Source organism: Alligator sinensis, unplaced genomic scaffold, assembly GCF_000455745.1.
Source record: "Alligator sinensis unplaced genomic scaffold, ASM45574v1 scaffold505_1, whole genome shotgun sequence".
Taxonomy (NCBI): domain Eukaryota; kingdom Metazoa; phylum Chordata; order Crocodylia; family Alligatoridae; genus Alligator; species Alligator sinensis.
Genome location: NW_005841940.1, coordinates 2,571,346 through 2,594,736, shown reverse-complemented (window position 1 = coordinate 2,594,736; position 23,391 = coordinate 2,571,346). Strand labels below are relative to the sequence as shown.

At 39.3% G+C, this 23,391-nt stretch overlaps 1 protein-coding gene across 1 annotated transcript in view; it reads left to right on the top strand.

The window, feature by feature from the left end:
- CABIN1 (calcineurin binding protein 1) overlaps positions 1-22,723 on the top strand; it is a 210,814-nt gene extending 188,091 nt beyond the window's left edge. Inside the window, exons 34-37 of the mRNA XM_025199243.1 lie at positions 7,506-7,776; positions 18,247-18,396; positions 20,462-20,688; positions 21,436-22,723. Of these exons, the coding sequence (XP_025055028.1) occupies positions 7,506-7,776; positions 18,247-18,396; positions 20,462-20,688; positions 21,436-21,579 (792 nt within the window). The 3' untranslated portion in view covers positions 21,580-22,723. The remainder of the gene's footprint in view (positions 1-7,505; positions 7,777-18,246; positions 18,397-20,461; positions 20,689-21,435) is intronic.
- The last annotated feature ends 668 nt before the right edge of the window (positions 22,724-23,391 follow it).

The window sequence follows — 23,391 nt, the reverse complement described above, 5'->3', positions numbered from 1 at the left end:
TAAAGGAAGATGGTATAACAAAGATGTATCATTCTGTTCTACTTTTCAGCCTTGTTCATAATGGAAAAAGAACTGAGTTGTTGTTGTTGTTTTACCAAATTGAAAATATTAATTTCCCTGTTCCTGGAAATGGGCAGCTCCTAACTACAGTATACTCCAACTTTTAGATGCTCCAGTTTAAATTAATATTCTCAAATTGCAAGAACAATAGTTGACCAATAGTCAGCCCCTATATTAGACTTTTATAGTCAAAGTGACTTAAGTTTTATTTGGAATGGAGGAATGGAAGAAATTGTTGTGCATGGGCAAAGCTAAAACTGCTGTGGAATACTTCTCTTTCTGCTGTGGAAAAACGTCAGCATCCCAGTCGCACAAGTTGGTAGGGTTTCTTTTTTCTTCAGTGAGGAAAAACTGGTGAGTGGCCTCCTCTAACTGGCTTAGGCCTCCAGTTTTTCTTCAGTTCCCACATTTTTACCTGCTGATTTGTGAAGTAAACTGTTAAAAGCTCTTTTTTAAAAGCAGTTTCCTAGGGATGGGCGGAGATAGGTGAAACATTAAATAATTGGAAAATAATCATCTCTAGTTCTGCCTCATTTTTTTTTCCCCCCCTTTGTTCCACCCACATACTGCTAATTTTCTTCTCCTTATTTTCTTTTCTTCCTGCACATCAAGACGTCAGACACTGCTTACAGAGCTGAAAGTGTTTTTCCTGAGTTGTCTATAGGTCTTATTAATGCAGTAGAAGGACGACAGGAGAGGAGGAGGAAGAAAGAGGTGGGAGAAGAGGGACAAAAGGACGAGCTCTTCTATGATCTTAGTCCTACCAAAGGGTGACCGCTTTGCTTGCTATTGCATTTGCCAGTTGCCATGGCATTCCCCCTTGCTCTATACTGGAGGTGCACTTTCAAATAATTAACAGCTCTGCTCCCTCAGCCTGCTGCTGAAAGCGATCGTTAACGCAAAGAAAAGAAAAAAAAAAAAAGTCACTTTCTGCCTTTTTCTACTTATTAGTGTTTTTTCACCCTACTACCTCACCTCTTGGCCTGATAATTCTGTTTTTCTTGTTAACATTTTTTTATTGGAACATGGAGTATCTACCTGTTCCAAACAGGAGAGACCTGCTTAGGCTGGAATAGGATTCAGATGCATTTCTGTGCAATTTTATTAACATTTTGCCTCTATCAGCATTATTCTTAAGAAACTTTGATTTTACCTGACACTCACAGACCGATGGAAAAATTTCTGTTGGTAACCATCAAAATATACATAAAGGAGACAAAAAATATATATATATCCAGGACGGAGGTAAGGATAGAGGGGGTTCTGTGTAAGTACACTTGCACTGTGCTGGGAGGGGGGTTGCCCACGTCCCAGCCAAGACAGGGGCCAAATTCCTGTGGAGCCCAGCCTGGCCTCTGTGTGATCAGGGCAGGGAATGAACACCCACAGAGGCCGGGCCTCACTCTGCAGGAGTTTGGCCTCTGCCCTGGCTGGGACCTGGGCAGAGCGAGGAGCCAGCAGCACTGGACTCCCAGGCACTACCAGCCCTGCCCCTCCAACCCTCCTCCCAGCTCCTGCAGTGGCTGCTGTGTGTGAATGTCAAATAGATAAAAATGGAAAAACTCCCCTAACTTTGCAGTCTTGAAAATTTGAATCAATAAGTCTAAGTAAATGCTTAAAAATAAACATTGATTTCAGCCATCAAAATAAAAAAAAACAGTAGACTTCTGCCAAGTCTAGTCATACTACAGGTATCATTGCCTCTTCTGTTGCATATTAGAACAATCTTCTAGAAAAGGTTTGTTTCATCAGTTTTCAATGAAGTGGAAAGAAAATGTGAATGGATTTTGGTATTAATTTGACAGAATACTAAGTGGAAATAGTAGTAGTAATGTAGTAGAATGTGGTGTCATCAAACATTGTGTGTGATAGCTTCCAGTGTTTGTGACATGTTCTAGGTGGAACTGTTCCCGAAAGTGAATGGTGTGTAGAAACTGGAAAGCTGAAACCATGCTCAACTCATTTCAGAGTACCAAACTTCTTAGGCTTAAGACTCGAAAGTGAATTAAGTTTGCCCATGCTGCTAAGAACTGCTACAATTAAGAAGTATCTGTTGGGAATCCTTTCACTGCCTACACTGCAAAACAGTTTTTCCTGCAGTCAGAAGATATAGATTTGATCTTTGCTCCAGAGTTGTTTCATGCATTTATATTTTGAGGCAAAACACTACACTCCAGGATGTAGATAGTGGTTCTTGAGAGTATTTTATTTTTTATGGTTTCCTTAAAACCTAGAAATATAGTCCTGGTAGTAAATATTTATGAATCTCTTGCCTTAGCCAAAATGCAGTGCTCCATTTCTTCAGCTTTTGTTGCCTCCACACTGAATTATCTTACCGAGAAATGCAAAAAAAAAAAAAAAAATGTTGCTTGAACAGCTTTCCCATTATATATTCTGCGAGAATTTTTTATCTTTCTCTGCTCCTTTCCTCAATGGTACGCTCTGCCAGTAACAGCTTTTCTGCCCCTTCTGTGCTGTGCGCGCCCATTTCATGTATAAGAACAGCTTATCCATAGCTCTTACTTCTCCCATGGAATTGAATGATTCTTTCGTAGAAGAAGCAGGTTAAGACTTCAAGAGCACATCTACACGAGATGTTTACTGCAGAGTTGTCTGATTAGCTCTGCAGTAAATGTCTCAGTCTACATGTGCAGCCCTATTAGGCCACAGGAAACTGATAAACTCTGCAGCAGGGTAGTACTTGTAAATACAAGTACTATTCTGCTGCAGAGTTTTTGTCTGCAGCAGTGCACATGTAGATGTTCCCCTGGCTGGCTGGGGCACAAAGGTGCTTCAGTGCAGGGGCTTCCTGCTGGCTAGCCCTGCACTGAAGCACCCTCATGCCCCAGCCAGCCACTCTGCAGTACGTTGAGCTGGGTCAGAGCTGCCCCCTGGAGCCCATTGCCAGCCGGGGCTGCTCTAGCCCAGTTCAATGTGCTGCAGTCCTGGGCGCATGTGTAAATGCGGCACCTGGGAATAATAAATTCTGGTGTGATATTCACTGAAGTTTATTGCTGCATTAATATGCATGTATAGATGCACCCACAGAGTCCAAGAGAAAAATGAGAGATGATAGAAGAACTTTCCAGTAGCTGTAAGAGTATAGGAATAGTCTGACTTGGACTCCTAGATGTACATAACCCCAAAAAAGGTCTGCAGAGCTGCATAACTGCATTTTATTCATTTAAACTTTGTTCTTGGATTCTATAGCACTTGAACACCTTTTGATGTTTAAAAATATAACCAATGGAATGTACCAAGTAAGCACTGACAAATTGTACTTCTTCTTCCCACCCTCCCTTTTGTTATTTGATTTACAAGTCAGGTTAACAGAACATCATCCTAATCCCCTGGATATGCTTGCTTTTCCATGTGTGTTTTATGGTAGAGATGGGGCAAAAGAAAGAATCTTTCATATCCTTCTGTTTAGCAGCTCATTAAGTCCTCAAAAGCCCACAAGGGAGTCCTGTCTCTACTGGGGAAAACAGTGGTTCCCAACAGAAATATCTTTGGGGGAAGGGTGTTCCTCCCTCATTTCAGTTCTGTGCATCTATTTCTGGCACCCTTATTACCATAATACAGAAGAGCCCAGACCATTCCTACCTGGGTGATTCTGAACCTGAAATTTGCCAGGGAGAAGGAACCTGACCTTGTAATGTATCTGGCTTCTGCATTTAGACACATTCCCTTCCCTGCCCTTACCCATATGGCTTTTTAAAGCCTCTGAACAAAGTAAAACATCTTTTACCTGCATTTTAAAAAGTGGTGAAAATGGACAAGTGTACATCCTGTGGTGGAACAGAGAAGAAATTTTTAGAGTATTGGCTTGTTGTACCACAATAAAATAGCTCATACTTCTTCTCAGAAACCACATGAAATACACGTGGAAGCTTGACACTAATTCTGTTTTCTATGGAGTATGAGGAGGGGGAAATAGTTAAGACCTAGGAAGACAACAGTTATGTAAGTCACACATGCAGAATGTCATTGATACTTTCCTGATGATGTGCGGGGCAGGGGTCCATGTAAAACTGTTTTCTTCATGGCTCCCTCCTGAGTGTCTCTTTATTCTTGTTAACGTACTTGGATATTTATTGTACCTGGATGTTACCAGCTATGGAAACTGATAGACATGTAGTGGTTTCAGTGAACTCACAACTATTTCTCTGGTGACTTTAAGGTTTGACAGAATGTAATAGACCACTCTGTTTTGCTCCTAGGCAGTCACCTGCATGACATAAAAAGAGATGTGGCTCCACATACCTTGATGAATATTATAGTTGGTGGGAACATACACACCTGCATTATGCAAGTGACATAAGTTATTGTTATAGAAGTGCCAGAATTCTTGTCTCTACAGTGAAAACCAAATCTTTTTAAAGCAAGCAATGCATCCTTAACACGTATTATACTTTTTGCTTCTTTCATCTTCCTGTTTATTAAATTTTGATCTTTCTGAAACTCCCTGTGCCGCCCAGTCAATAAAATGCACACTGCAGATTTCAGCTTCTCTCAGGAAGCTGCAGAATGACAAGGTTTGTCATGATAAGGCTAAGATACTTTATGCTTTTGTCTTTGTTTCGAAGACAGTTCCCTGCCCTCATTGTCATCAGCAGAGGAAAGTCATTGCAGTTGTCTTCTGCCGTTACCTCTTTTTTCAGTTTTTGTTGGTTTAAAGGAGATCTGTCTGTACCTCCAGAGGCAGTTAAATAGTCCTGCATCAGGTTACAATTGGAAGATGTAAGAATGAGAAACTTTTTAAAGTAAAGGTTAAACTTGTAGAAAAGTGAATAGAATTACTAGATCGATACCAGGACAAGACAACACTATATGCTGATGCACTTCTACCCCTGCACTGCAAGCAGATGTATTTCAAAAGATTGCCCTATGATAGGAACTGATTATTGGATACATTACCTAAAACCTCAAGCAAAGATTAATTATCACTCTCAAGTGAAGGGGCCACACTTCCTTATCTGCTAGGAATTTGAGTCTTAGTTGTTAATGGTGCACAAATATCTATATCGGTTCTAGTCAAGACACAGTGGCTGCCATATTTCAATATTTTCTGCTGTTATGTTTTGGTCCACATGCATTTAAAAACATGCTTTTGTTCATGTCATTGCATGCCCACATCTCACAAGGTAGCCCTGACAGACTTGACCACCAATAAAATGAATGGGTGTTACTGACTTCAGATTAATTAGCTGTCAGTTTGGCCCAGCGTGTGTGTGCATTTTGAGTCCTGTCCTTGGGCTGCATGCCCATCCCCAACTGTGACTGTCCTTCCATCTGCCTTTTTCTTTCCATTTTTTTTCTTGTTTTCTCTCTCCCCTTGTTGTCTTTTCTTATGTCTCCAAATCTTGTAATTCTGTTCTTTCCTTTCCTTATTTAGTGCTAATAATGCAGTTGGGATTTTTTTAACAGTCTCTGAATGCCTTTGACTGTTGTGCTAACATTTTCATCTGTTTAAGTGAAAAGACCTCATTTGAGCAGTTTCAGAATTTGGGACATGGTATAAATGTATAAATTTTGGTCTGTTACAGTATTGCATAAAAGCAAATCATGGGTTTTTTCTTCCTCCTAACCATCAGAAATTGGTCACTAGCAGAGATGGAATAAGCTCTATTTGATATACTACTGCAATTATTGTGTAAATATAGCTTTTTTTTAATATGTTGGTATTGAGATTTAAATCATATTCCTTAAACACTGGGTCTGATCCTTGAAATAGAGATACTAGTAGTAAAGAAATACGTTTAAAAGATGCTTTGTCTAGTGTATAAATAGTGCTTCCCGGTAATGAATTTCAAATGTATTATTGATTCACTAGCCTAGATTCTCTTTGGGGTCTGACAGTGGAGTTCAGCTGCTTTTCACACCAGACTAACAGATCTGTGGTCCTAGGATAACATGGAGCCCTTGGAATAAACCTCAGCTCTTCTTGCTCCATTATATAGGCTGTACCCATGGGTTAATGAGACAGTTGAACAACTTGGCCTCCATCTAGTGAGTTTGTTACAACATAATATATGTTAATTAATGATGACCAGTTAGAATACAAAGGCTGTGTGATCTGTGACTTTGAAGGGGATTGTAAGGATGATTTTCATTTTATTTGGTTTGTCTTTAAATTCCTTGATAGATTTAAATTACTCTTCTGCCTCTTGGGTATATAATTAAATAGCCGTGCATTGCATTCTTGATTTTGCTTTTTGGATGAGAGCCCAGCTCCTGATACTGATGTTTTACTCTTAATATTAAAAGGTGCAGAGGCAAGAGAGCATCCAGACCAATGTTCTGAGCTGGATACTGACACTATTCAGCTGTGCTGCAGCAATCGACAATTGCTGATCTTGGGATAGGCATCTCTTGTTGTTTCACAAATATATTCTTCTCTCCTGTGCTTCTTGAATTTATTTTTCTCTCTTGTTCACATCATCACATAGTATTTTCTTTTAATAATTTGGGGATTTGAAGGACACAACTTCCCAAACCACTAACAGTCTGTTCTCTTTGGTAAGTACAGACAGTCAAAAAGCCTGAGACTGAATCGATTCAGTCTTCACAGGTTAGTCTAAGCTACACATGTTGAACTGATAAGCAAGTGAACAGACATTCACTTCTGATTCCAGAAATGCAGCCACGTGCCTGCAGTGGCCCAAGCCAGAAGCCAGGGAGTGGGTTACTGGAGCATGCTTCCCTGCTCAGTTGGAACAGACAGGTTGGGCCACGGCTAACCCACCCACCCTGAGAGGGGGTGGTTACAGGGGAGGTGCAAAACATCCTGGGATGCCGAGGGACTGTGAGCTAACTGATTTAAGTTAAATCAGCTTATTGAACTTCTGTCCCAGGTCCCTTCCAGATTCAAGTTAAGTCTGATACTACTTCCATCCAAGCTTATCTTAAACTGGTTTCGGACATTTTGAGAGCAGTTTATGCATGCTGAACTTCTGTTGTATTACAAATTTGAACTAGTTTTTGATCACCTACACCAGCTTGTGTAATTTCTGTCCCTAAGTTCAGAGTTTGCCAGTAAGTCTTTTTTTAACTGACAGAGCTGCTTTCTTTTCATAGACATTTGGAACTTTTCTGAAATTCGTGTTTGGTTAAAAGAAGTTGAGCAGAAAAAATTACACTGAGGGACTTTGCATGCACATGCGCATGCGTGTGTGTATGTGCAAGTAGCTGCTAAATAAAACTAAATCTGAATATGAACAAATGCTCAAGGTGATAGTTTGCTAAATATACTGTAGAGTACAGCAAATTAATATGCACTTGTTTGGCGAAAGGTTGTATTATAATTAGTTTTTATGCTCATAACGAGAGGTTATTTGCCTAGTACACAAAATCATCACGCTGTCTATATTTTCCGATTTGAGAAAGTAGCATATGAGATGACTGGAACACATTTTTCACTGTCTGTCTTGTTTTTTCTAATATAGTCCACAGGTGAAATGCCAACAACCCCAAAACATATAAAGGACAGCAAAGAGAGTTTCTTTCCAGCAACACTGCATGCCACTTCAGTGAACCCAGATGCTGTGACTTCTGAAAATTTACTGAGACTGAATGACTTGCATTCCAAACCGAAGCAAGCTCCCTCTTCCTCAGCATTGTCATCAGTGCCACAACCACAGGAGCCAAATAAAGACACTGAGCATCTCCAGAGCCAGAGTGTAGAGACTGCTCCCAGCATGTCTTACCTTGCACGTGGTAAGTCTGTTCTAAAGAAAATGTCTTGACTTTTTCTTGCCTTGTCTATTGACCTTGCCTTTGTCTTGGACTGAGGCCACATAGCGAGTCAGTAGCAGAGTTGTGATTCCCAGCCCCATTTTTGAATGTCTGGGTCACACTCAAAAGAACACAAGCACAAACTTAAGTCCCAACTCAGTTCTGAAAGGGACGTACACATTTAACAGCATTTAAGTTGATCTAATAAAAGATATCGGATTCACCCAATGAACCTTGTCTGCTTATAAAAAGTCTGGTATTTAATGGAAAAGGATTTCCAGGTCCCAGGTGACCTAGAATGCACTGCTTTTCTCAGACTGGTTGATATAAAGAAATAGGAACTGGTTTTTGTTTGTTTTTAAATGGCTTAAACATTTTAAATGTTAGAATTGAATTACTGGTCAAATGTGTAAAAAAGAACATCAGTCTTATTCTTTTGACGAAGTTTGTTACCTGGATAGCTCTGCCACATGTTTTGTGTTTGGAGGTATATAACATAGTGAAAAACTCTTTAACTGATAAGTTACTGATACATATTTTGCTGCATGTTGGCATGTCTATGCCATGTTCTAGAGCAGTGGTTCCCACCCTTTTTAGACTAGAGGTGTACCCCTCAGACTCAAATACCTCTCCATAATTTTTGCAAATTAAATCGCACCCTATATCAAAAATGAGTTTATTTATTACAATGCTTACCTCCTTGCAGAAGGACCCCAGGCAGTGAGGGTGGAGGAGCAGACGGGCAAGGAGAGCCTGAGCCTGCCTTTATCTGCTTATCTCCTTGCGTTTGATCTCATGGCACCCTAGGGTGCCATGGCACTTTGGTTGAGAATCACTCTTTCAGAAAGAAGGTCTAAGGTATTTGGCCTCGTAAAATACTATTAATACTATTTTTCATATCTTGCCACCTGCAAATGGTGGTCTTAGTTGAGATGACCCATGTTAACTATAAATATGACAGTTGTGTTTAAAAAAAAAAAAAAAAAAAAGACTGAGATTGCTGGCATGTTAGTGCAGTTGGCTGACTGAGCAGAGGTCAGGTAAGAAATTTAAAGATGCGAAATGCGGATATAATTTCTTGGGTATTGTCTTGTATATTTGGTCCTACACAGATGGTCAAGGTTAAGGAGAGAATTTAATGAGTTTTCTCACTTTTTTTTTTCCCCTTCCTGTTGGCTATCCGTGGCAAAGCTGGTGGGCAAAGACACTGGGGACTATATGAGTAAAATGATTTAAAGCGGGGGGGGAAAAGCCTGCATTACTTGAGCATATAATGCTTTTTTTCAGAAATGATTTAAGTTCTATTGTGTATCAGAAAAAACAAGCTTTACTTGGCTAATGTTAAGAGTCATAGCCAAACTACTCTTACGTTATAGTTAAGATGGATTCTTCTATGTCTAGGCACTGTAGAAAGCGACAGTTGAGGATAGTGTAAAGGTAGTGCTGAGACATTAGAATCTACTTATTAACAATGACTACAAATATTTGCAGGCAAGTTTCAAACTGTTTTGTTAAAGTAACATTGTACTGTAAATTCATATCTTTGTACAGTTTATGCACACATACCTACTGTACATGATTTTTTTTCTTATGTAATCAGCCTTAGCAGCTAAATCCACATAATCTTCTGAATGCATCAGCAGCAAAGAGCAAACCAGGGAGAAATCAATTTTTCCAATAAACTAATCTCTCAGAGTACAGGATGAAATTGAAATTTAACATCCGCCACTAATAGTCGCATTATAATCACCTCGCTTTCCTTCTTCACAGATCCATGGAGAGATCCTATGCATCTGTGTGGTGGAGGGGTGGAGGTGTTAGATTTTCGTTGCCCATAAGGTTCAGGAATGGTATTTCATAGTATTATGGAATGTCTTTGTAGGATTTTTCAATAGGTAATAATTTAGGTCTATACCCAAAGGAGGAAAAAACCTAAACCTCCATGTTTCACAGTTGCTATGCAGTCACTGAGCAGAGAGGTAGCAATACAGGCTAGAGCTCCTGTGTGTCATTGCTTTCCACATAAAACTCGTAAGCAATTCTGACACACTTCCCTCTCCCCAATTTCCCAGGCCACCATGCAGTGACTGGAACACTTTTTAACCTTTTTGATTCCCTGTACTTTTTAGGGGTTTCTTAAGCTTCTAATTGTTGTTTCTTCTTTCACTGCTTTTATATATCTTCTGGTTGTGGGAGGAGGGAGTTCCAGCTGCCAACATTTTATTCTCTGAAACTGCCTGTCTGAAGATCAAGTGTCTTTTTTATAACGCTCTCATTTTCAGTGCTGAGTGCATGTCATTTCCGGCTTTCTAGATCTCAGACCTACCTGACAGGTCATTTCTCTAGCTGAGAGAGACGCCAATTACAGCAGTGTCCTTTGCTGCTTTCTTCTTTCTCCTCCTCCCTTTTCACCCCACCTCTTTTTCTTAATTTCTTTTAAAATCCAAGTTTTTATCCTCCCTTCCCCCTTTCCTCCATTAGTTCTCTTCCTATATAAACTCTCTCATGCCTTATTTTCCAAGTAATCTGTTTCAGTTTGTTCCTTTTTGCATTCCTTCTTAATTATCATTTTCCTTACCCCATCCCTGTCTGTTTGCTCATCTTAGAGGATTCACTGTCAAAGATGAACAGCTGTAATTCTCCATGACTTCATTGAGAGAGGGATTACAGAATGGTTTTCCAAGCAGTTCTGGTTCTCTGCCAGTCATTCCCTGTGTAAACATGTTAATGAGATTTTGGATCTGGTGTACAACAACCAATATAGAAACTACAGCATGATGAAGTCCAACAACAAGGTGGTAATGATGATAATTACAGTAGGAAAACTTCTTGCTTTTCAGCATAAATGCACTTGGGCTGCCAGCCTCTTTAGCTCAGTGTAAAATTGACTCTGGGGAACTGTAAAATAGGACAACTTGGATAACTCTCTCCAGCACTGTCGCACCATTCCAGTAGCTGTACTGTTCTAATCTCTGAAAATCTTCTGTGTGTGTGCTCTCCCTAAAATGCCCTCCCCACCCCTCATCAACCACCCCCCCCCCCCCCCCCCCCCAAATCTTTCTCCCTTTCCATTCCTTAATCTAGCAATAATTGCTACAGAGAGTGGGCAGGAAAACACTAGCACCAGTCTGGGCTGGGAAGTGCAGGATAGCAAGAAAAGATTCTTCACCACTGGAATTACTCAAAGGTAAATGATGTTGTTTGAAACCAGTATTCCATTATATCAGCATATAAAATGAGACGGCAGGAAAGATCAGGGTCCTCTCCCACTAAGTTAATGTCCATTTGAATGTCAGTGTAAAAACTACCTTGAAGGTTAAAATGTTACCTGGTAAAATCTGCTCTTTGTGAGGGTTTTTTGACGAGCCTTGTTCCCACTGCCCGCACCCGCACATTCTACCATGTGCAGTAGAATGCACCACGTTCTATTCTTATCTCTCTCACTTCGCATGAAAAATGCTCCAGTACATGGAAAAGAGCAGGATCCCCCTGAGGAGACTAAAGCAGAATGCAAAGAGGACTTTGAGATTTAATTACCTGCTTCATCAGTTGCATTACTTTTTATCTCTAATTTAGCTACTAATGTTAAGGTGATGGTACTTTTGTGTTGTGAATCTTCCAAAATTTTCAGTCCATCACTTCCAGATACATGGAGTTATTGCAGCTTGCCTTGGTCATTCCTTCTAAACATGATGACCCTTCTACTTGCATACAAAGCAAATTTTTATTGGCTGTGACATAACTGCTAAAACTAGAAAATTGTAAGTTATTTCTTTCTGTATTGCAACAGGAATTTTGTGTATATAGTCTATTCTGATCATGAGGGCTTGTCCTACCTAGAAACAGTGGAACAAGTTGAGAAACAAGTTCTGTGGCCCACTTGCTTAAATACATATCCAGTGAGGGTTCATGAAGGTTGCTTGGGTTGTGTGAGAATGTCAGAAAAGAGATATGGAGAAAAAACTGGTGCTAAGGTTGACTCGGCGTAAGAGAGAGCTGGTAGAAATATTGACCTAGCAGCAGAAGCTCAGCATAAAGGACACTTTATAATGGCAGGTCTTAGACATAAATTAATACCATATTAATATGACACAGCATTGCATCCCTGATGTGGGGAAGAAATATGCAACAGGGCATATGAGAACTATGTCAGAGGAGTGTAATCACCATGTAGAGAGCTACCATATGGACAATTATTATTCTACCTCCGGAGTTGTCAAAGATTCCGTATCGCCCCATTTTGTTCAGTTCATATTTCTATATTGCACTAAGGGGAGATTGTGAAACAAACATGGACTAAAATGGGCACGCTAACTTAGAGGACACCTAATTCTATATCACTTGCATCAGATTCTGTTAGCACTGACTTGCAGTACTCCACGCCATGGCTGAGTTGTTCAACTGATGCACAACCTGATAGCAGCTGGATCCTTGAAAGACTGACATATGATGCAGATGACAGAGTGGGAAGTACTTCAAAGAACTCACTAAGTCTATAATATCATGCTCCACTGAGGGCATTTGCCTTGCTGTATGCTATGCAATACATTAACGTGTTCACCATGACTCTTTACTGCTTCTAGTTCTCTGAATAGCCATGGTCACACCCAGTTCCTTCTGCCATCCGGATCTGATGATAGGTTACCGGGTTTTGAGTTAGGCACAATGATTTATATATTTACAACTTCTAAAACTCCCTAGTATATATTTTTTTTAAGGATCTAATTACAACCACAGAAACATGTGGGTTTTTCAGAGTATAGCAATCTATCTCTTCTGCTGGTGGTTGTAGATTCCAGGGTCAGATTTTATTGTTCTAGATGCAATTTAGTGCCAGCAGCATTAAAACAGGTTGATTCTCTTTAATCCTTGTTGCAGTCACTTCCATGGGGGTTGGCTTTGGTATTCTCACTTCCCTGGTCTCTTCCATTGTAATCCATGCCTATGAGAACTCTTACTGCTGAATGAATGTCAGTAGAGTTTTCCCTGTTTTTATGAAGGATTTCTTAATTGCCTCTTGCCACACACACTTGACAGCACTAGCTGATCACATCATCAAGCATATTATATTCTCTTTCTTCTCCTGATCACCTGTTGGAAGTACACCAAGTTAAGTTTAGTGTTTCCCCTAATGCACAGTACAATCTCTTGATGTCCCCAGAATCCTTTGAGAGGATTTAGTCTGTGGTTAAGATTAGTTTAAAATACCTCCTCCTTTTTCTGTTTAACTCTCAGCAATGAAAGCAGCCATTTTAACAACCTCTCCTGTGCTTAATTGGTCTCCAGTCAAGGAAGGATGAAACATCAGAGAAGGGAATGACATAAGTTTTGCCAGACAGCTGTTAAATAAAACTTATAGGCAACAGATTACAAATGAAAAGTTGCTCTTGTACTCCAATATGATCTGATTTTTCTCAAAATTATTTGCACCTACTAAATTGGTCATTGTAACAGAGACCACTGTGAATTAGCAAACCACTTTAATTGGTTGGGTTTTTGTTTGGTTTTTTTTGTTTTGTTTTTTTAAATCCTGGGGAGTGAATACCATGTTTTATTTTTCAAAAACACTTAAAATAAGAGATCAAAAAGTTTTAACAGACAAAATATATCTGTTGTTCTGTTTATTCCCATGTAGCAGAGAGCAGACCTGGCCTTGTGTCAGTCTCCATCAAAAAAGTAGGGACAGTGGCTGCCAGTACACATGTTTAGGTGGGGGGGTTAGTTGGAACAGTTCCCAGACAGCTGCTCTAATTAAAAGAGCTCACTATCACATTCATTAAGCCCCTGCACTTCAAAATGGACAGGGGGCACTTTAACTAAAGCTTAAGGTTTAGTTAAAGTGCTCTTGCAGCCATTTTGAAAAGTGGGGAGGGCTTAAGGCACATGATGATGAGGCTACACTGGCGCATTTTGATTAGAATGTGGAGCAGATCCAATTAATCAAGTCTGCTGTGACAGGTTCCAATTGGAACGTGTCAGAGCACGTCTATAGGCACCCAGAAATACCTGCCTACCTTTCATGGTGAATTGATTAATGCTTCACGTTTCTTTTGACTATTGCTTGTGCAGAATAACACTCGTATTTAAGTAACTAATTGAAATCACTGGGACAAATGGTATAAGTACTATCAAACCATTAAGAATTGCAAAATTGAGTCATTGCTGTTTCTAAAATATTTTGAAGTGTTACAGAACTTTTATGTTGTAGCATTATATTTCCTTTGACAATATGTCTAGTGTTTCTTTTTCTTTTGGGTTGCCTGTTTAACAAGTTGAAGCTGCTGGACGTTTTAATTTCCCAATCTTCCTTTTTTTTTCTTTAAAGTACAGTGGTTTTTAGTTTTGGCTCTTCAGTCTTTTCTAGGGTGAGATGCTTCTGCTCTTTAAGTCCTTAATCTGCCTTTTTGCATATTACCACATCTAGTTGCCATCTTCAGCAGCTGGAATGCATGTGTTTAAGGTGCTAGTCATACTATCCTTTTTTTTTTTCCCCTTTTCAGTTAGCATTTGTCGGTTTTTGTAAATGACTGAAGTTGTGTGTTTAATTCTGATTAACACATTTAATTAACATGATAATGCTGGTGTTTCAATACCTGACAGTGCAAGGAAATCAAGTGACATAATGCACAGCCCAAACAAATCAAATGAGAGAGTACTCAGTACAAAGAGCATGGGTTTATGACTTACAGTTCCACTGTTTTTAAACTTTCTGCACATCAGTGAAATGGAGAGGAGAAAAAATCAATTTTTTTCCATTGTATACATGACAAATAGCAAAGTAACTTGTGATATTTGTAGAAAAATACTCACAGGAATTGTATAATCTATGTGTACAATGTGTGGTGTATGTATCTAATGTATTCCCTGTATAAAGAGAGACGGTGAGAGAGAATATTAACTATGATGAAGTCATGAACTCAGGCGCCCGCTATAGGCATCTGCAAACACTGGTTACCCTGGCAACAAGTGGAAAGAGGTTGGAGAGGAAAGCTGGAGTAGGTTGTTGCATTGAATTGTTTTCAGCTTTTCTTCCTCACTAAAGCAGGGAGATGTTGAAAGGTATGATGTGCCTCTTTCTATTATGTATATTATGTTATGCATATTAGAGAGTTGTTGGGAAGGGGGGGAGCTAATTTTTTTATATTCGGCTCCATTTTGCTGAAATAGAGATGAACTTTTCAGTGTAAATATTAACATTTTTTTGCATTGCAAATCTATTTTCCTTTTGTGCTTAACATCTGTGAGTTACACTTTAGGTTTTGAGTGCTAAATAAATCTTTAAAGTACCCTGTCCCATCTTCTGCCTGGAGACAAGCAGCTGGTGCATCTCATTAATGTCTTCAGAAACTGACTTTATTTTTCAGCAAGGTTTATGATGCTAACATTTGAAAATGTATGAGACTGATACGAGTGCTATGCAATATAGAAAGATGTGGCTGACCAAGACTAAAAGATGAGCTTCTGACCACATTCAAAATGTGCTGTGCCTGTTTTCTTGTGCTGTTGGGCTGATGCAGAATTTTGTGGTTCATGAGTTAGTACAGTTTTTGCCTCCCTGGGGAAAGTTTTTATTAGCAGAACTAGGACATTATGTTCATCTAGACTAATTCCACAAACACGACATATCAAGATATTTCCTTCTGAGATCTGTTTTAGACAAATAGTATAAAATTTGACTTTGTATGTGTGTGTGGCGCTCTGTTTATCCTGTCTTGCTTTTTCTGTCTATGTAAAGAAAAAAAGATTTAAAGACTTAAGTACATTATATTAAATAAAATATCAGCTAGTACAATTTCAGGTAGGGAAACTGGTAGATAAATTTATGACTAACCCTGAATGTGCTGGGACCACAGGGTAACTATATTTAAGAGAGAATTTTAACCTTTTTTTCATAAACTCGGTTTTTGAACTAAAAAACCATGTGGATCTCAAATGACCATAGCACAAAAGTCGCAGGCAGATTAAGAGTTTGAGCTAATCCAGGGGCAGGATTTAATCACTACGCATTTAACGCCTCTGGGAGTAGAATTACTGATTGATTAACCTGACCATGCCTCTTCACTTTGATAGGCAGGGGCTTTCAGTACAATTTTTACATTAACAAATACTGTTTCCAGAAGCATAGGAATAAAAATTCAGAAGTATGCCTTCTCACCTATTTTCCTTTTAAAAGTGAAAAACTGACGCATCTAATTTTTATTCAAATAAAATTGCATTGTTCTATGAAATGGATCTGCAAGACCAATAAAATCAAAAGCAAAGAAAGCAGTGATGTGTGTGGATCTACTGATTACTGAAAATAAAACATAGCTGTACATCAAGCTTGCAGCATCAGGCTAGACTTTGATTGCTTAGAAGAACCAATCAATGGGGTCACATGATATAACATACTTAGAATCAAAACAGAGCAAATCAGTTCAAGCAGTGATGCACCTTATAATCAAACCAAAAAAAATCAGTGTAAAAGGTATACTTATTTTATCATTAAGCAATAATTCAAATCATAAGTCTTAGTGTAAATGAATGGTAAACTTTAAATTGGTTACTGAAATATTTAAGCCCCTGCTATGGCTCAGCAACCAACCACTTGCAAACTCTTCCTAGGCTGCAATTTAATATAGATTACAGGATTTACAGCTTGCTTATTTAGAGGGAATCCAGTTAAAAAGTTTAGTAACTTATATTTCTCTCTAACGTGTAGCATCATAATTGCATAGGACTGGAAGGGACCCCAGGAGGTCATCAAGTCCAGTCCCTTGCTTAAAATAAGAAGATCCCTATCTAAGCCATTCAAGTCGAGCATCTTTCTAATATGGACTTAAACTTGTAATTATGGAAATTTCCCAACCTTTCTCTAGTAATCTGTTTGTTCCAGTGTGTAGCCACAATCATAGTTAGATGGGATTTTAGGAAGAACTTTATGAATCTCCCTTGTTGCAATTTAAGATCATTACTACTTGTTGTGTCCATTGTAGATGCAGACAATATCGAATCATGGGTCTATACATAACAACTCTTTGTCTAAAGACTTTTATCCGATCCCCACTCCCCCCTGCCACTTTAGTCTTCTCTTTTCCATGCTTAAATATTCCTAGCTCTTCCAACCTTTTTTTTTTGTGTGTTGTTTTCTAGGCCTCCAAATCACTTTTCCTGTTTTCCCCCTGGACTCCCCAACTCTTTCCTCATATCCCTTGAAGTGCTTTGTCCAAGACTGGACACACATCCATGTGAGGCCTTACAGTGTTGGACAAGAGGGAAAGAATGCTGGACCATTTGTTCCTTTTAGTAGAGTTGTCAGGTTGTTCATCCATAACGCATACTGTTTTCAAAATTCTGGTGGAAAAGCAGGAATCGGACAGTGAGAGATCTATGTGACAGATCATCAGGTCTCGATTGTATTGGGTGCAGATGGAAAAATGTTTTTCATCATTTCAAGGGAAAAGTCATTTTTTTTTAGGTTGGGAGAAATTGTCATAAATATTCTTTTTTGGAAAGTTGGTCAGATAATCCAGATAACACTTGTAGTAAGCTTTATTATTAAACAGTGAATCGGAAAAAGCTTACAACTGTTTCAGCCTACACTTCTCAAAACAGACTGCCTTTGGGATCATTAGGATTTTTTTTGTCAGTAAAAATTTGTACCTCGGGTAGAATTTGCAGCTCTGTCTGGAAGACGACTATTTAATAGAGCATTTAATAAAATATTTTTCTAATAGAAAGTAAACTAAGAAAGAGTGTACAAACACAGCATGAAGATCTGAGTTGTAAACATTTAAACTCGTATGTCAGAACGCAGAAATTTCAGAATTTAAAAAATGCATTAGCAAACATATGTAGACTTGCCACTGAAGCCTGAATGCACTTTGTCTCAGAGTTGGTTAAGCCAAGCTAAATTTACTGTTGTTTCTTGGTGCTCACTTTAAAGACCATTTGTAATACAGTACATACCTATATAGAAATGTCCCTGTCATTTGCCCACAATCCAAATGCTGATATCTTGGATCAGAACTGTAGTTCTGTACAGTCCCAGTAAATTTATTCTGGTTTGACATTGTCTGTGTGATGGTGCTTATGAAGACTATACCTGCTTCCAGGTATCGGGAAGTTCATGGTCAATTGCATATGTTCAGACATTTATACTTGGCAAATCCTTGTGACTTTACATTATTAATTAAAAAAGAAGAAAAAAGATTTTGTTAGAATGTTTTATCCAATTTTATAAAATGCTTCAAGGAAATTGGAGTTTAGGTTGGTACTACCAGGCATTGAAATGACTTTAAATTGACTGTATTTTATTTCAGTTAGTTACATTTCAGTTTAAATGCATAGGTAGGTCGATGATGTAAATGTCCATCAATTGTGAGAAATGCATAAAAGAAATAAGAGTTGCAAAATGGATCAAAATGTCTCTAATCTGTGACTTTTTTTTTTTTTTCCTTTTTGTTAATGAAGAGGAAGAAGAGCTGGAAGGGCTTGGATTTCAGCAGCAAGAGTCTCGACTTTGCCAACAAATGAAAATGGCTACAGTTGCTCCGTCTGAACCTGCTTGCTGGCAAGCGGAATCAGTGACCAGCACAAGTTCAGGACATGTCTGTACCCAGGGTAAGAATGCTTCATGATTCTCTAGAAGCTCAAAAAAATCTATGTACAAGTTTCAGTGCTGAAACTGTTCGTTTAATGGGCAACACATTAATCTGTAGGCACTGTGCTCTAGTATGTGATATTTTTTTCCCAGCCTTCTCTCTGCCTTTTAGTCAACTGTTCCAGAGTTTACAGGCATTCATGGCAATATCTCAGCTTCCTGGAGAAGTGCCTCATAGTCCCTCAATAATTCTCTTTGGTATAGGACTCTCATACTAAATATCTATAGCAGCATAGCCAAACAAAAAAACACCGTAGTACCTGGCTCTTGCTCTGTGTAGTTTGTGCTCTTTAAAGATTTTTTTTTTTTTAAATTAAGAGTTTACTGAGGTCAACTAAGGTCTGCAGCATTCCTACTTCAGAGCAGTTATTACACATACACGCACGCTTAGGCCTTCCACTAATAGGGGATTCTTTCTTTGTCCCAGATATATTTGAAAACAAAATGAGTAACTTGTTAGCATGTTTTTTCCATGGCTCTACTCTTTAAGTATATTGCTGGAGTAATTGGCTGTTAAAAAATGTTTTCAGTAAGCTTCAGAGAGGACATGTATATGGTAAACAAGAAGATCCTGAGTTTTAACAGTTAATGCCTTTGAAAAAAAGAGTTTTGGAAGAAATGTAAAGCCTTGGTTGCAGGGCTTACTCCAATCCCTAGTAGCTAACAATTGGTGTAAGGAGTGTCATCTTGTTTTGTTTGTATGTTACTTAGCCCACAAGGCCCTTATCCATAATTAGGGCTTCTAGGTGTTGCAGCAGTAGAAATAAAGCTGAAGCCTACCTAAGACTTGCATTATCTTGCATCTACCTACTGCAGTATTTCTGGCATGTTTCTGTGAAGTGGTTAGCCTACTTGGAAATATGGCAATATGCCTTAATAGGACCTGGCATGTGACCCAGAATGTCAGTTTTTGTGTTGCTCTGTTGTATTAAGAGCACGTAGGTTTCAGCCCAGCCTCTTAGAAGTGTCTAAAACTGTAAGTGTTAAACTTGAAGAGAAGATGGAAACATCCTTCTTTGTTGTCGTCTTAGAAAGGCTGGCATAGTGCAGCTACTTTACATAACTTGATTTTTTTGGCAGGGGGCAGGGCATTAGTTATGGTTCTATACAGTGGTAGCTAGAGACAACTTCTTATACAGTTCAGTATTGCAGAATTATTATTTACTTGTATTGCAATTGTGCTTAGTCCTAATTATGAATCAGGCCCTCATTGTGCTACATCCTGTTCAAACATAGAACAAAAATGCCATCCATTTCTTAAAGAGCTTACAATCTAAGTATAAGACAAGAAACAGCAGATGGACAGTCAGGCATGGGAGTACAGAGAGACAATGGAATAGAATGGTCAGCTTGATCAGCAGTGCTTTAAACCTGTTGGGTATTTTTTTGTAGGCATCAAGAAACAAGAGTTTTAAGGAGGGATTTGAAGGAAGATGATAAGAGCTCCCTGTAAATATCTATCAACCTAGCTTAAGTGCAAGGGACAATGCGGAAGAAAGTTCAGAGTTTGTTAGATAGTTTAACTTGTGAACAACAGAGGTTGGTATTGTGGGTTGACTGAAAATGGGAGTCAGCACCTTGACAGTGATTAAGGTATAACCTGTTGGGTAGAGAGAAGATGTGAAGAGGCTAGAACATGAAGGCAAGTATATTATATTATCTGTAATAGTGAAGGTGGAACCAATAGACAATTACAAAGAAAGGTGACCAGGTCAAAACTATAGGCTAAGAAATTAACTGTTGCAGCAGCATTCCACAGGTATGTCTGAGACAAGATTGCATTGTCAAATGACCTATCTGCAATAGAAAGTTTGAGCTGTTGACATCCTGGAAGTGTCACTGCTTGCTTGCTCTCCTACCACTCTCCCCTTGTTACTTCTGTTTCTGAGCCTTGATAAGAAAATTGCTGTGTTTAGCAAAAGGATCTTTTCAGCAAGCCGTATACCAAATTGCTGTTTCCTATCCTGTGGCATATATAAACTTGGATAATCCCTAAAATTTTATTTCTAATTCTTTTCCCCTCAGCCTCCAGTTCCAAGCTGGAACTCTGCTCCAGTTCACAGTCCTTGGGAAGCCAGCAGAGCAAGGCAGACAGCACCCGAGTAAAAACCCGCATTCTGCCCAACATGCCAAAGCTTTTCATTCCTTCATCCATTACCAAATTTCCACCTGAGATCACTGTCACTCCACCAACTCCCACCCTCCTTTCTCCAAAGGGCAGCATCTCAGAAGAAACCAAACAAAAATTAAAGGTAATTTTAGAACTAAATTTTTTAAAATGTTGGTTTTTTAACTTAAGCTCTGCCTCCTTTAACAGAAAATTGTTACTGGAACAATGACTTCAGACCTCGGCTCATGACAGGATATAAAATCCTAGCTTCCCTTACAAGAATTGCACGAAAAGAAGTTGGTTGGGAGTGAGCATACGGCTGTCACAGTCCTGGTGCCTTGAGGAGTTCATAGCTTTTGCAGGACTACTAAGATTCCTGGAAAGCAACAGAACAAAATAGTCATAGGGGGAATAGAACATCTGTTCTAAAGCTCTTGCTCTAAAGCAGGGCTTCCCAAAGTTTTTATGCCGCAGCCTGGCAAACCACGGCCCAGCTGTCATAGCCAACCACGGCCAGAATTTCCGGCTGGAAGATGGGTAAGGATAACCCCATCCCCCAGGTGGGAGGGTGGGCCAAACCCTGCGCTACCATGGGCCCTGCGGAAGGAGCCATGGTTGGCAGCCAACCATGCTGCAGTCAGTCAGCCAACCTGCCACGGCCCAGGGATTGGGAACCCCTGCTGTAGAGTAATGAGTGCTGGCTATAGGGAAGCTTAGTGAAAGGTATAATGGAACCACAAACTTGCATGAATGGTTATACAAATAAGAGGACTTATGGATGTTGAAGACCAGATAGTTGATTTTAAACCCTCTGATCAGTTTTTCCTAAATATTCAGCAATCTCTCTCTCTCTCCCTCCCCTTCTTTTTTTTGTGGCGGGGGTGATCAGTCCGCTATTTTGTCTGCTCAGTCTGCAGCAAATGTAAAGAAGGAAAGCCTTTGTCAGCCAGCTTTGGAGATCTTAGAGACCTCAAGTCAAGAGTCTTCACTGGAGAGTGACACTGATGAAGATGATGACTATATGGACATATGAATGAATTGTGGTCATCGCCAACGCCAACCATATAAGCAGCCTTCTTGTTGCCAGCATTACTGCCATCTTCGTCTGTTGGCATTACCTTCCATTTAATCTTCATCAGCATTGTATCCTTCATCTCCATTATCTTCATTGCCACCACCACCTCTGGTATTGCCTTCAAAATCCTCGCCATTCTTTTTATCATGGTGCTTGACAGAAAGAATGATTGATTTCCAGCCAGTAAGCTCATCTGGACTACATTGTCACCCTTAAACTCCAGAAAACAGCAGTGTTGTAAGCTGTAACTTGCCTCTCTACTTCTACTTCTCCAAACCATGTCTTTGGGAGCCAACGCAGTGGCTCTTCCACAGGGAATTTCACTTTTCTCTAGCTGTCTTCTAGCATTTCCCCCTTGTTAATTTTTCCTGCAGGAAATTTGAAGTCTGGTCTCTAGGTGTATATCATGATCTATCCACTGCTCAACATTTCTACCACTTCCAGTTAAAGTGAGTGGATTGGGAGGAAGTTGCTGAGCCAGCAGAAGTTTATCATGGCATCAAGAATTTTCTATGCCTTCTGGAGAGAAAGTGGATGAATGTTTCAGCTTCCTGGCCCAGTCACAGGACATCCAAACTTGGCTGTGACAGCTAACCAGGGAATCAGGTTTCTAGTGTGGGCAGTTTGGCCTCCATCTTGTGCTCATTTCACTCTTGTTAAGCCTGACAAAAGATAATTTACCAGATTGTTGGCTTGAGCAGAACAGAAGATAAACTTTCCAGCAATGTCTTATGGCCTCTTCTCTAATGCCTTCTCTAAAGCATTTTGGGCAGAGGGTTAAATAACATTTTTATGGTGGTGTTGGGGGATGTTATGGATTTCAGTACCATTTCAGTAATGTCTGTTTTTTACAGAATGACACACAGTGTTTTTTATCTATCTGCAGAGGGATTGCCCACAGTTATTTATATGGGAAAATAATGGTAACAAACAGCAACTTTTTCTACTGAATGTTAACTTTGTAAAATAATGAATGCAAACATGCAAAAAAAGCTGCATATATAAAATGCATAGAACTTGCTGTGTTGAATTTTTCTGTTTTGTGGGGAGGTGTTTTTTTGTCCAGTGCAAAGCTTTGAATAAACATTTTTTTTTAAATAAAGTTGAAATATACTCACTGTTGCCTCTGTTAAGTGTTGGCTTGAAAGGGTTGCATGTCTCTCCGTCCTACTACTTCTAGAAAAGGCAATGAAGATGCAAGGCAAAAACAAACAAACCTTCATCTTGTTTCTAAAAGAATTAGCAGAAATCCAGGCTTGTTTTCTCGTCTCCTCAAAAACTGAGTCATTTCAGACAGTGTTGTCAAACATGCAGTTTCGGAGACCTCTGTTTTGCCAACTGTCCTGAACTTCCTTCACGCTGTCTCTATTAGTTAATCTTTGAACACCAATGAATAATATCAGGGAAAGTGCAGGATACCTTGATGGCAAAGATCGTAGAAAGAATTTTAACTATATAAAGCAGAAATATACAGTACAAAAGCAATAACTTTTTCTCTGTAGGAGGAAGAGTTTTGTTTCTATACATGGTTCCTGAACAGAGATGGGCCCATGACCAAAAGTGAAATGCAAATATCACTTTTATATATCAGTTCAAATCCAAGCATTATGCCTTGGGCCCATTTTGCTACTCGGACTGTTTGCTGTTGTACTTAAAAGTTGAACAAAGTACAGCCAGGAAGCTGGTAGACTTTTTCATCACTACCAAGGGCTGATGGAACCTAGTCCAGGTCACAGAAGTAGAAAAATGAGTGAATGGATTTTACACAGA